The sequence below is a fragment of the Suncus etruscus genome, chromosome 6, assembly GCF_024139225.1.
Source record: "Suncus etruscus isolate mSunEtr1 chromosome 6, mSunEtr1.pri.cur, whole genome shotgun sequence".
Taxonomy (NCBI): Eukaryota; Metazoa; Chordata; class Mammalia; order Eulipotyphla; family Soricidae; genus Suncus; species Suncus etruscus.
In genome coordinates, this window is record NC_064853.1 from 57,004,954 (window position 1) to 57,019,156 (window position 14,203).

General features: G+C 35.5%; 1 protein-coding gene across 4 annotated transcripts in view; it reads left to right on the forward strand.

The window, feature by feature from the left end:
- TNIK (TRAF2 and NCK interacting kinase) overlaps positions 1 to 14,203 on the forward strand; it is a 420,827-nt gene that overhangs the window by 292,506 nt on the left and 114,118 nt on the right. For all 4 annotated transcript variants that reach the window (XR_007496767.1, XM_049775216.1, XM_049775217.1 and 1 more), the window contains exons 6-7: positions 1,469 to 1,559; positions 3,424 to 3,554. Coding sequence is in view for 3 of the 4 variants with exons in the window: in XM_049775216.1 (XP_049631173.1) it covers positions 1,469 to 1,559; positions 3,424 to 3,554 (222 nt within the window). In the remaining variant the exon portion in view is untranslated. The remainder of the gene's footprint in view (positions 1 to 1,468; positions 1,560 to 3,423; positions 3,555 to 14,203) is intronic.

Consider the following 14,203-nt stretch of genomic DNA (forward strand, 5'->3'; position numbering starts at 1 on the left):
TCATCCCAAAATTACTGACCAAATAAGGCCTTGCATGTGTGTGTTCTCGTTAAATACAACTTTTGGTTTACTCCTGTGTTTTCTTGTCTACTTCCTTTTTTGTTTTGTTTGAGTCATACCTAGTGGTACTCAGGGTTACTTCTGACTCTGTGCTCAAAAATTACTCCTAGCAGACTCTGGGGAACCATATGTAAAGCCAGGAATCAAACCTGGGTCGGCCAAGTGCAAGGCAAATGCCCAACTCACTGCATTCAGCCCCCTGCTCCTTTCAGTCTCTATTTGTAAAGGGAAAGGGATCTTCAAACTATCTTTTAAGAATTTATGGAATATTTGTAGGCAATGAGAACAGTATATTTTAATCTGATACTTTCTTTGACTACAACTAACTAGATATAAACGGTAATTTTTTTAAAGACCCAAAGAACTATCTTAAACTGTTCTTTATGTGGCTTATGTTGACCTATACTTTGAAGACTATCCAGTAATTTCTGGTGCATCAGGATTCACATACTTAATTTTTTAATGGTAATTTAGATACTGAGTAAAATTTATTATGTGTCAACATTATTTTTTATTTTATAGTTTTGTTGTAGAGTAAAAAGAAAGTTTACAAAATCTTAATAAAAGGCTAACATAATTATCCTAAGTAATAAAACAGAAACATATGAACATGCATAACCTTAAAATAGCAGGTGTGGCATAACTTGATCGGCTTCAAGACTCTTTTAGATTAAAATTTGTCTTAAAGCTTTAATATCTTAAATGTTGGTTTTATAACTCACTCCACAAAGAAATGAAAATTGGAGAAATTCATGGGTATATGAAACATAATCAATTATAGATGCCTCAAATAGTTATTTTTATACAATCAAGCCCAAATCACAAAAATAAAAGATTAAAAGCAATAGGGATACAAGGTTAATAAATCGAAAGTTTTTTCTAAATGTAATTGACATTGTCAAAATGCAATGGAGCAATGAAAAGTATTTGCTTGGTCTAAGAAATATTCTATTGTGATTAACAAAATTGTACAAGTGAAGGTAATTAAACAATGATCCTCAAAATGGAGAATTTGGTGAAATTAACTTTCTATGTGAGGATCCATAGATATTTCCTTTAGAAGCTAATAAATACCTCACTTTTGAATGGGAACTATTAGTTTAACTAAAGCAGGTAGATGTCAAAAACTATTTCATCACAGTTGCTTCTGGGGCAGCTTATCAAGCTGGTGTGCGTTGATTCTTTTAACCAAGATTTTGCTTTGCAAGGACCACCTGATTATTTCAGTTTACATCTGTCAGTTGCCTACAGTATAGAACAGCACTGGGAGCACATGAAATATGTGACTATAATAATAAAAGTATCTCTGGTTGAGTTGAAATGTTTTTTGGATCATTAGCATCCAAGATAGTTTATTTCTATCTTGGTTTATATTCCTATTAACACATCTCAACTCTCCATCATCCAGGGGCTGAGTCACCTGCACCAGCATAAAGTGATTCATCGAGATATTAAAGGGCAAAATGTCTTGCTGACGGAAAATGCTGAAGTCAAGCTGGGTAAGAACAGAATTCAGTGAGCCTATGAAGAGTAGGAGTTGATGAGATTATTTCAGCAGCTACATTTGTTTGCTGCTTTTTTTGTAATGATTTTTTTTTACTGTGGGCATAGAGGTCACTGTGATAGAATGGAAAGGAAAACGTTTCTCTTTCAAAAATATGATGATCAATTCGTATGCTAAACAAATATATAGGAATACTTATTTTTAACAGTAAAGATCTTTTAGATTATACTCTAGATTTTCATCTAGTCTGCCATTTGTTTTCATTGTTTTCACTACTACAGCCAGTGATATCTGATTTTTTGTTGAAAATATCCAGTTATAAGTATTTTACTAATGAATTCTCACTATATTTCCATGTTTTCAATTATGCTTACTTTATATATTATTATATGTGATATAATCTCATATATTATTATGAGGCACTTCTACAAAATGGATGTTCTACTTCTTTCCATGTACACTATTATCCCACTTTCATCTGCCAGAGTTATCAGGAAAAGATTTTTGTTTCCCTGACTATCAGAGCCCTTCCCACAGCAAATCTGGGATTGTCCAGAAAAGGTAAAAACACCTACAGACATTTGCCTGCTCAGTGAATATAATTAAAAGGAAGAATTGATAACTATCCTAAGCATACACAACTCAAACATGACCTATATCATTTGTTACTTTCAAATATATTTAAATATCTTCTATGTTTATAAATTAAATATTTGTTGTTGCTTTTTATATACAATTTCAGTTGTTCACTGTTATTATTTGGTACCATAATTTTATCTCATGAACATTTTATTTTAAAACAAAATCAGTATAGGGAAAGAAGTTTAATATGTACTGTCTGGATAATTACTGAGACTATCCTATATATAGTCCTGTGCAAGTTACTTGCAAAATTGATCTCATTTAAACATTAGAGTATTAGAGCTTGATTTTTATTTAACACTTACTTCTGGTCCTCACTAACTTTTGATATAGCTAAATATCACACTATGTAATTTATCATTGGCATACTTTATTCATTTACATTTAAAATTTCACATTCACAGTAAGAAACAAGTAGAAGCAAACCAAGTGTCCAAAAGCTGGTGAATAGATTTACAAAATGTGTTCACATATAGTGAATACCAATCAGGCTTACCGATGAAGTTACAACTTGGTAGCAGGACCATATTCCTTTCTAGGACAGGAAACAGAAGTCACAAAGGCAGCCTGTTAGGTATCAGGTCCCTTGAGCATAGAATTTCTTTTTATTCATCTGCATATGTCCCTAGCATCATTATGTAAAACATACTTGAAAATCTTAAAAAAAAAGTTGTGACATATGATGCAGCATGAATAAAGACATCATGTTAAATGAAATAAATCTGTCACAAATAGACAAATTCTGTCTGATTCCACTTACTGAGGTGCCTATAGTAATCAAATTCACTGAAACAGAAAGTTGGAACTGGAGAGATAGTATGTGGGGATGGCACAAGGAATAACAACCCAGTTCAATCACTGACATCTCGTATGGTGCCCTGAGCACTACCAGGAATGATCCCTGAATATACAACCAGGAATAAGCTCTGAGAACTACAAGATGAGAGGTCAATAAAAGTTAATTGGTTAGGGCTTGGTAGAAAGGAGAGATAATTATTTAATGTGCCTAAAATTTCAATCAGGAAAGATAAAAATGTTTTAGACTTGGAATATAGAAATGGCTGCTAAACAATGTAAGTATGTATAATGCTACAAAGGAACTAAATGATAAAATGTCAGCTTTTAACTGATGTTCATTTTACTAAAATAAAAATGTATATTTATTTTGCTGTCATTTGAAGATTATATATTTTCTGCACATATCTTCTCTTCAATAGTTGACTTTGGTGTCAGTGCTCAGCTTGATAGAACAGTGGGTAGGAGAAATACTTTCATTGGGACTCCCTACTGGATGGCCCCAGAAGTGATTGCCTGTGATGAAAACCCAGACGCCACATACGATTTCAAGGTATGGCTCCTTATGTTTCAAAATTATGCATAACGTCTCACCTTGAATCCTGCAACAGAAAAATTATACTACCTTTGTGCTCATGAATTATATGATCTAGAGGAAGAAATAAAAAAACACTATTTAAATTTAAAATAATAAGCCATTCAAATGAGAGTCTATTTAATGAATAATCACCTATCATATTGATTGCCTATTTGTAAAAACTGTCTAAACCATATTTCATATTCTCCTGAATGTACTCATTAGAAAATAAGTTTCTACCCTAGAGTTTTTATTTTTAGAAAAGTATCTATCTTGAAGAGCTTTTATGTTAAAAGAAACCTACATATGAATATGTTGCCTTAAGTCACCTTTTTCTGATTTAAAAATAATCAGACTTACTCATGTCTACATTGCTCATAGTTTAATTATTGGAGTTTCTTTTTAATGAGAGATAATAAAATGGAATGTGCCATGCAATGGTTTTTCTTTAACCTCTTATGATTTTTCAAAATAAGTTGACTAATTTTTAAAAACTTTGATTTGAGTCCTGTTTCTTTGTATTAAGTGGATAATTTTCTAGTAAGTTTAAGCAGAGGGGTAAGATATATCACTTACTCCAAAATGTCCTCCTCTTTCTAGTTTTCTCAAAAGTAATCAAAAATAATTTAGGGTTATGGTCCCATCCATAGCTGCAATTTCAGGTGACACTGTTTTCATTAACTGTGGTAGAGAATAGAGACATAATTAGGAAGAAAAATTGTGAGATTTAAGACTGTGTAGTAGATGAAGTAGATGGCATTGGTTTGTGTAGGTCATGGAACAGTCTTGTGCAAAATCTGGCACATCTACAATGGTTTTATTGTACATGGGCTTTTTATCAAAGGAATTTGGTGATCATCTGGAAATAATCTCATCTTCCATATGAAGAGACAGTGCTCTAATGCCTTTGCAAGTAAATTCTCAGTGATCTCCATAGTTGGGGCCTTAACCAAGGCCACCCAAAATTCTATTCCCAATGTATTGTTTTTTATGATCTGTTGCTATGTAAATCTCTAATTTACCAAGAAAGCAAGCCCCAAAGAAGTTAATTTGAATAATTCCTCTTTTAAAGAGCAATTTTAGTTCTCTACATATGGGTTATTATTGAAATTGGGTCACAAAGACACAAACACTAAAATGTCTCAGGATATTGACAAATTATTTGCCTCTTTGGAGACATACAGCTTGAAACTGTAAACAGTATAATCTCTTGTAAATTTCCTCCCTCTTTCAAAGTTAGTCACTGGAATAACCTGACAACAATCTGTCTGAAAACAGCTGCCAAGTAAAAAATTAATCTCTTGCCAAAATAAAATGTCATTTATTTAAACTGCTAATGATAATCACATTTAAATAATTTGATTTGTAAATCCCTTCAGAGGAGCTACTATCAAATGTATGTCTCAGTTCAGATACATGTATCATAAGTCTTATAAACCATTTCCTTTTTTTTTTATGGTTTTTGAAACACATCCAGCAGCACTGAGGGATTATTCCTGGCTCTATGCTCAGAAATCGCTCCTGGCAGGCTCGGGGACCATGTGGGTTGCTGGGATTCACACCACCATCCATGCAAATGCACTACCTCTATGCTATCTCTCTGGCCCCTTATAAACCATTTTTAAATGATAGCTGTATTTAACAAGCACTATCTGGACCACAAAAATTTTAGACTATCATGAAGAATTATTGTGCTTTAAAGTGTTGTCCTTAGCTTAGCTTTTCAATTTTTTTTAACTACTAATATATATGACTTTTATTCTGTCATGAAAATATAGAATTCTTAGTTATTTACTTACTTAGTGAGTATTAATGACTTAGTTCTCATAGTTAAAAACAAGATTGGCCTTATGACTAACTTGGAGTGAAAACTTGCAGTGAAAGTGATACCTTGGTTTTCTTTCCTCACATTATAGCTAAGGAATATGGGTTTGAACAGGTTTGAGCAAAATGGGTAATTCTAGGTGTTGACAAATCTGGTGTGTAAGGAAATTCAGGGGCCCTATGCAGCACAAGGAGAATCAGCAGCACCAGGAGCTCTAAGTGATTGCTCTGATATCCAAGATGTTCATTAACTAAAGGTTAATTTCTGTGTTTCCTATTAAGAAATGAGACTTCTGGTGCCAGAGAGATATTACATTGGGTAAGGTGCTTGCCTTGCATGTGACCAACCTCAGTTCAATTCCTGCTACCACATATGGTCTCCTGAGCACAGAGCCAGGAGTAAGCCCTGAGCATTGCCAAGTCTACCCACAATTTTTCAGATAAAAGGAAGAAATTAAGACTTTTGCTGAGAGAACAAACTCAATTGTATCTATCTTGTAGCCTGAGTCCAAATGTTTTATCAAGCATGTCATAACTGTAAGTTGTGTAAGAGGAGGAAGATTTCCTGATAAGAGTGGGAGTTTTACTAGACACCAGCCAAGGGTGAAAATAAGAGCCTGACATGGAGAAGTAAGGAGAACTTGGCAAATGGAACACTTGGGGACTGCTCAAAGATTTCTTTCACCACTACATAGTTTTGCCATGGACCAGAAGAGTGATTCTAGATTATCTTTGTCCTTCTGGATTGGTACCAGATCCTATTCTTTATTTTGTTCATTATTTTTAAGAATACAGTCTTTCACCTGAAGACTCCTGACAATGCCTTTACTTTCAAACACATTCATCACTCAGCATCTTTTTTATTAAATATACTCCATGCACCAGGAATTTACTGAGTTATATCTGAATGTGCTTTTTTATTTCATTGAGGGTTTTTATTAGTCTTCCAAATGCTACTCAGAAGACGCAGGGCCCCACTGGTAATTCTTAGCCCACCAGGCCATTCAATGAAAAAAAACACAAGAATTCCATGCTGCTTGGGCCCCTGAATGGTTGTGGATAATATAACCATTCTGGTAGTGTTGGGGGCTGCACCTGGTGATGCTCATGAGAACTTTTTGTGCTTGGAATCAAATCTGGCTTAGATATAATAGTTGATCCTAGAACTACAATCTTGCTAGGCCCTGACTGGGAAGTTTTGATTGTTCAGGTCCATTTAAGTTCTCATCAAAGTACACTGGATTTGTCCTATATGTATCCTATATTCAGTCAGTTTCCATCACCAAGCCCTCGTTGAAACCAATGTCAGTGCCTTGACTTCTCATAGGTAATAGATGTTTTAACCTTTGAGGGAATATCTAAAATAGAAGACAATGAAAGGGGCTGGAGTGATAGTACAGTGGGTACGGAATTTGCTTTGCATATGGGGACCCTGATCCAATCTCCAACATCCTATATAGTACTCTGAGTACCTCCAGGAGTAGTTCCTGAGTGCAGAGCCCGGAGTCACCCCTGAGCACCACCATGTGTAGCCCAAAAAAATAATAAAAAAGACAATGAGAGCTTTCTTGAAATTCCAGCCATAGAAGAAAGAACTTCCATTCAAATAAAAGAGAAATACAGAAAAGGAAGACTACAGTGCTGACTATTATTTATGATTTGTCAATGATTTCTTGAAATATCATAGAAAATTGATCTAAAAATGACAATATTTCAATAACTAAGTGCCTCCCTAGGAAAATAGTCTGAAGAACTCATGATTTATTATTCTAGTCTGGTTGTCTGCTATCTTCCAGGCACAGGCAATAACTGACTGAAAATAACCTTCTCCTGAGAGGGAGCCAGATCTCCTTGGCCTGGTGTGTTCACTTTCCCTTGGAGGCCCTTACTTTCTTGTTTTCAGAAATTCTGTCAAAACACTTCAAGCAAAAGGAAAGGTTTCATTTCCCTGATAAGTATGTGAGGCAATAATGAAAGCTTTCTCATTTAATAATAAGCATTCAGAAGATTTGAAATTAATAAAACTATTCAAATTTCCTAGGCTGCTTAAATTGTTATTTTTTAATTTTGAATTTCATTTCACTTGGATGTGATGTACCAGGTATTTAATAGTTCGGTGTATTCATCTCATTAATGGAACTACTCTCTCAAGAAAGTCCTCTGCTGCCAGAGACCTTCACTATGGAGCTGGCTAAAGGAAGACAAGGTTGAATGTTCAAGAGAATATTGTATATATATACAGCCATATATGCAGTGAGGGGACATATATATTGAAATGAACACACCCATAAGTGTATATTAGTGCAAAAAACAATGTATCCTATATACTTTATTCTCTCCTACCTATTCCAGAGTAGCAGAGTATTGGAGGATAACTTAAATTATTTAAATATCTTTTTATCCTGTTCTAAAATTGTTGCCTTTGTATTAATTTGGTAAAGGGATAGATAGAGAGATATTATAGAGATTAGGACACTTGACTGGCATGCAGGTGATTCCAGATGGAAATTCTGGAACCACATATGATTGTTTGAGCACCACTAGGTATTAAACTTAGTAATGTCCCTGAAACATTGCTGGGTGGCACAGCCCACCCACTCCCCCCCCCACCCAAATTGGTAAAGTAAGAGAAGTACTATGAAGTCTTATATACCCAGCTTGGTGCTGAGATTTGCATTAAGGTCTTATAACTATTAGACAAAAAAGCAGGAGGATACAAGCTCCACAGTATTATCCCTAGTTAGCAGCTGCAACTTCTCCTAAAACTATTTCTCATGACTCTATGTTCATACGATGTATGTTTTAACAGAATTGAATGTTGAGTTCCTTAGTCAAATATAGTCAGTCCCTCCAGCAAGCTACATGATGATCCCTGGGGGAAGAATATCAGCTTTTGTACAAACATTTTCCCTTAGGTCAGATAACAAAGGACTCAGGTGTTTCCCCTGTTTGTTTCAGGTGTGAAAAAAATAGGATTGTTAATAATATCTGTGTTTGAATACCCTCACTGTCATGAATTCTCCACTGTAGTTCTGTAATCTATAATGTAGGAGAGAAGTGTGTGGCATAGTGACTAAGAGGCAGGATTTTGGTTGGATAGGACTAGTTTAAAATGTGGATTTTGCCTTCCTTTTGATAATATCTCAGGGAAAATTCTTAACTTTATGGGTCTCTATAAAATAGGAATAATAACAAGGTCTATATAATAAATATAGCACTTGGTAATTAACAACTCAGTGGAAGACAGTTAATATTTATGACTACATATTTCTCTTTGAGGCTAGATTTGATCTAAAAAGACAAGAAATATCACAAGATTTAAGTTTCATCACCACTTCCCTTATTGCTTATTTTGAGCCAGTAAGTTTCTCTGTAGCTTTAGCTTCTAGGTTAAGACTGATTTAGAAACTACATGCAACACATATAGTTTCATTGTCCTAATGGTAATATTCCTAAAAAAAACTACAAGCTAATTAATGTGATAAGATTTTTCTGCTGGTCTATAAAATTGGTAGAATCAACTCTGCTCTCTGTATTCTTGATGAATATTATTTCTGAGTTCTGGGTGTCTGCTTTGAAATGAAGAGGTAAGATTAATCTATCCCTCTTTCTGCCCCATCTCACTTACTAGACTTAACCAGTAGGTGCTTCTGATTTACTTCTGTATCAACCATTAATTACTTTGTTCTTGAAGTACATTGTCATGAAAATCATTATCAACTTATCAGCCTGCAGTTGGTTGACTGAACCATCCACCAGTCAGTGGTAACTGTTCCTAAGGATCTTTCAGCATCAAGATTACCATGTGCTCTGCATTGAAGCATGTACTTGGCATATGCTATCATATTCAATTCTCTAAATAAATTTACAGCATAGGTATTCTCTTCACATTACAGTAAGGAATGGGTTCAAAGAAAGAAAGGTTTGCCCCATGGATCTCTGCTAGTTGAATCAGAGCTGACCACAAAACCATAGTCTACATGACTCCATATGCTTCTCTTTGTCTCTCAGCTCTCAGTTCCTCCAAAGACTCTGACTTGTACCATATTGCCACTCATTACAAGTGAAAGATTGGGCCATCAGGAGAGATGAAGTCATGAAATGTTCCTATACATGAATGTACATGGAATCTATCATGCTGAGTGAAATAAGTCAGAGGGAGAGAGATAGACACAGAATAGTCTCCCTCATCTATGGATTTTAAGAAAAATAAAATACATTCTTGCAATAATTCTCAGAGACACTAAAGAGAGGAGGGTTGGAAATTCCAGCTCACTACATGAAGCTCACCACGAAGAGTGATGAGTGCAGTTAGAGAAACAACTACATTGAGAACTATCATAACAATGTAAATGAATGAGGAAAGTAGAAAGCCTGTCTAGAGTACAGGCGGGGGTGGGGTGGGAAGGAAGGAGATTTGGGACATCGGTGATGGGAATGTTGCACTGGTGAAGGGGGGTGTTTTTTACATGACTGAATCCCAACCACAATCATGTTTGTAATCAAGGTGTTTAAATAAAAATATTTAAAAAAAATAATTTAACCACTGCAGTTTTTGCAATTACTATCAAAATTAAAAAAAAAGAAAATGCATCATAAAAAAGTGTGATTGGGTCAATTATCCAAAAGTTTGTCTGTTTTTAAATTACATTGGGAAATTTAACCTTAGAAAGAATACACCTGTTTTATTCATTGCTTACCCTGCCTGCAAACTGCCAGAAGTATGCTTGTTTTCATTTTCTCAGAGCACTAGAATTGGTCTCTTTTGTTTGCAGTACACTACATAGGGCTATTAATAATGCCACAAGCCAGGCAGCACATACCTCTAGAATAATGAATTATCTAGCTCCTGCTAAAATGAGTCACACCATAGCCACTATGGAAACATATTTCTCCCTAACTCTCTCCTCATCTTGTTGCTCCCTCTTCCCTTTTTCATCTCCTGTGATCTGTCTTGCTCACTTGTAATTGGAACATTTTCCCTGTATTTAAGTTCTGAAGTGTCATTGGGGCTCTCTGATGTGTCCAAAGGCTTAAAGATGGCCTGTCAAGGATATTTATTGCTTTCTAGCATGAGCAGTTAAATGTAGGTTACAAGCAGCTCTGACTCTTTTGGATGAGAATAGAAATGCTCTTTTGGGGAAATAAGAGAGGAATGAAAGTAGGGAGGAGGAAGGAAGAAAGAGAGAGGCAGGGAGGAGAAAAAGAAGGAGGAAGGAGTGGAAAGGGGAAGGGAGGGAAGGAAGAAAGGGAGTGAAAGAGAAAGGGAGGGAAGAAGGGAAGGAGAGAGGGTGAGAGGAAGCAAGGAAGGGAGAGAGGCAGAGAGAGAGAGGGAAGAGTGAGGGAGGAAAAGGGAGAGAGAGAATCCCTAATCCCTAATCAATAAGGGGTTTTTGTATGTTTTTGTGTGTTCTGTTTTGTTTTGGGGCCACACCCAGCAACGCTCAAGGATAACTCCTGGCTCTCTGCTCAGAAATTGCTCCTGGCAGGCATAAGGGACCATATTGGATGTCAGGATTCAAACTACTGTTGGTCCTGGGTCAGCCAATGGAAAGCAAATTCCTTACTGCTGTGCTATCTCTCTGACCCTCAAATGAAGTTTTAAAGAAGAAACTATTTCTGGTCTAAGTATGTGGCAAAACAAACACAGGAGTTGGATGTTTTGGCCTTTGATTGAATGATAGTATTTAGGCAATTTGTGAAAGACTGCCCAAAATGGGATATGATGCTATGTGTACTATATAAATAAAATCTCTCTTCTCTGACCCTGTGGAATACATCCAAGACCATCTAATAATTCAGACCTACCCATCTCTTTACTGAAAAATTATACTTTTCCAAATTGTTGCTATAAATATATTGTCACTAAAAATAATTTGGGCTATACTTACATTTCTATGTCACCAGCAATCTGCAGGCACTTCAGGGCTTGAATTGAATAATAGTTCATTGTTGTCTTCCAAACTCCTACATTTCAGTACTGTCAACATTCTCTTTTTTGGATTTGCTGCCTCAAGATTGCAAAATGAATGTTGTGATTCCAGGTATCATGATATTATTTAAGACTTTAAGAAGTGGGGAAATATTCTCAAGACATGGACTACATTTGTCCCTTATTTCAAGAAAAGTAAAGACATTCCCAGAAACTCACAGAAGACAATTGTCTCTATTCATTGACTATGTCTCAGCCTTAAATTTTGGCTTTAGCTGTAAAAGTCCTGCTATGTGGTTAATTCTCCTATATTTTTAGGACAAATAAGACCTATTTGATTAGTCAATGAACTACTTCTTGTATCTGTTTGTTTGTATCACAAATAGAACAAAATCAAAGAAGACTACACCAGGTAGGGAAAGGTCATCTTAAGAGTATAAGAGAAGAAAATTAATATTCTTATATTGTGTGACAGATGTGCTAGTAGTAGGCCTTCAAACATTAATATCAGAGTTACTGTCACTGTGTAGCTCAAAAAAACTAAACTCCCAGCAAAATTCTGTGTGTAGCTAAATTGGAACCAGATTTAAATCCAGGTCTGTCTTATATAGAAGATAACTTTTTACTAGTTTTTTTATTGTATTGATTTTATTATGCTTTGAGAACATTGAGACACATTTCCAAGCATTGGTTTTGAGGGTGCCTCACTGAATTGTAGTTCCTTCATCTAACTGTCAATATTTTCAGTCAATTGAAAAAATAGATATCTTGGGGCCGGAGAGATAACACAGCTCTAGGGCATTTGCCTTGCAAACGGCTGACCCAGGACCAATAGTAGTTCAAATCCCGGCATCCCATATGGTCCCCTGTGCCTGCCAGGAGTGATTTCTGAGCGTAGAGCTAGGAGTTACCCCTGAGTGCCAGTGGGTATGACCCCAAAACCAAAAATCAAAAGAAGAAAGAAGAAAGAAGAAGGAGGAGGAAGAGGAAGAAGAAGAAGAAGAAGAAGAAGAAGAAGAAGAAGAAGAAGAAGAAGAAGAAGAAGAAGAAGAAGAAGAAGAAGAAGAAGAAGAAGAAGAAGAAGAAATAGATATATATCTATATATCTTCTGGAGAAAGTATTTTATAAACCCTGATAATTTTTTAAATAAGCAAAGGTAACTAATCAAGTCCTTACATTATGACAGTTATAAAAAAAGAATAGTCTGGGAGCAGGGATATCCAGCTCTTTTTAAAACTTGCTGCTGAGTTGTTCTGTGATCTCAGCTAAGTCAGTTTCTTTCAAGTTTCCTTCATCTGTGAAATATAAGATCAAACTCCAAAATCTACCAGTAGTCAAAAAGCCCTAGGATGTTGAGCTTTTATCCCTTTCTTGCATGCATCGTTTTATTTATTCATTCAACAGCATTTTTCGGGTAGATACTGTGTACTGGAAACTCACTTTGGTTGGGGAAAATTTTGTTTTGTTTTGTCTTGGCAGACTTTTAGTTTCTTTGCCTTTTGTTTTGGTGTATGCATGTGCTTCTTATCAAACCTAAAGTCTTATAATTTGAAGAATGCTCTACTGCCCATCTCCATTACCAGGTCTAGAACAAATATTTAAAAAACAAAAACAAAAAATAAAGCTCTCTTCCCTGTAAAAGAAAATACAAAACATAGTAAGTTGGTGATGGTGTGGGAAAAGGTCATCAGTTCTCTGGGGGACTAAGGCAAAAAGAGAAAGATCTGGCAGTGCTGAAACATGATTGAGCACCTTATTGTGCAAATTTGGAGAGCAAGCTACAGCAGAGGAAGTATCTGGAACAAAAGTCCAAGGTTAATTATTGATGGTTTTACTGATGATGGTTCTCATTTGAGGACTGACCTGGGCCTTTATACTCCTTAATTTCAAAGATCTGGCTTTTAAACCTGCTTAGGTTTCCTGACTTGAAGTCATTTAAATGTGACTTTGAGGTGACTTATTAGAACTTGGCGATCACCTTTATATTTATACCCATTTTAAACTACACAAATGCTTGAATCTCAGGAATATTGGGGAACATAGTGGCAAAATTACTGAGGTCTGTAGATACTGAAATTTCATCAAAATAGCACAACCTCCAGTTCCAGACTTCTTGTTATGTTTTTGTTTAATGCCTCCTGAACAGTGACTCAGTATTTTTGTCATGCTCCCCAATGATTTTTTGTGTCAATTAACCATAAAGCCCCAGTTACAAGGAGTTATGTGTCCATTTTTAATAATTACTGCTCCTGAATCAGTCTGTCTTTACCATGAGCCCCAGCAGGAACCTTATAATGTAAGATAAAACCTGCAGGAAAACTCAGATACTCACTGAACTATACAAACTGTGTGCATGTTTCTGTGATTAATGACTACTTTTAGTACATATTGAATTATAACAATAAAAAGATTATTTCCTTCTTTGAATTGTTTTATATTTGGAGATGCTGTTTGGAATCTGAGGACAAGGTATTATTATGCCCAGTTGAACCAAGCACTTGTCCCATCCATTAAAGAATAGACTGCAAGTTTTCAGTGTGGTTTCCAGTGTGATTAGCTTGATTCTAGGCACCTGATCTAAGGTTGATTTTTTTCTAGACAGGAGGCTAAGACCCTAACATAACCTTCTCACTTTGTTCAGGCCTCTGTTCAAATACTGAATTGATCTAGCTGTGTTCAGATCATGAGAGTTGGATGGAGAAAATGGTTCAACATAAACCTTCTCATTTTTCCCACTAAAAATGTTCATGTGACCTTCACATTTGCTTGATGGGAATAGCAAGAAAACTTACCTTTGCTCTCTCTAACCTGAATAAGATTATGATGAAATGCGGAATAATGTACAAAATACAAGATGTACTGTAAATA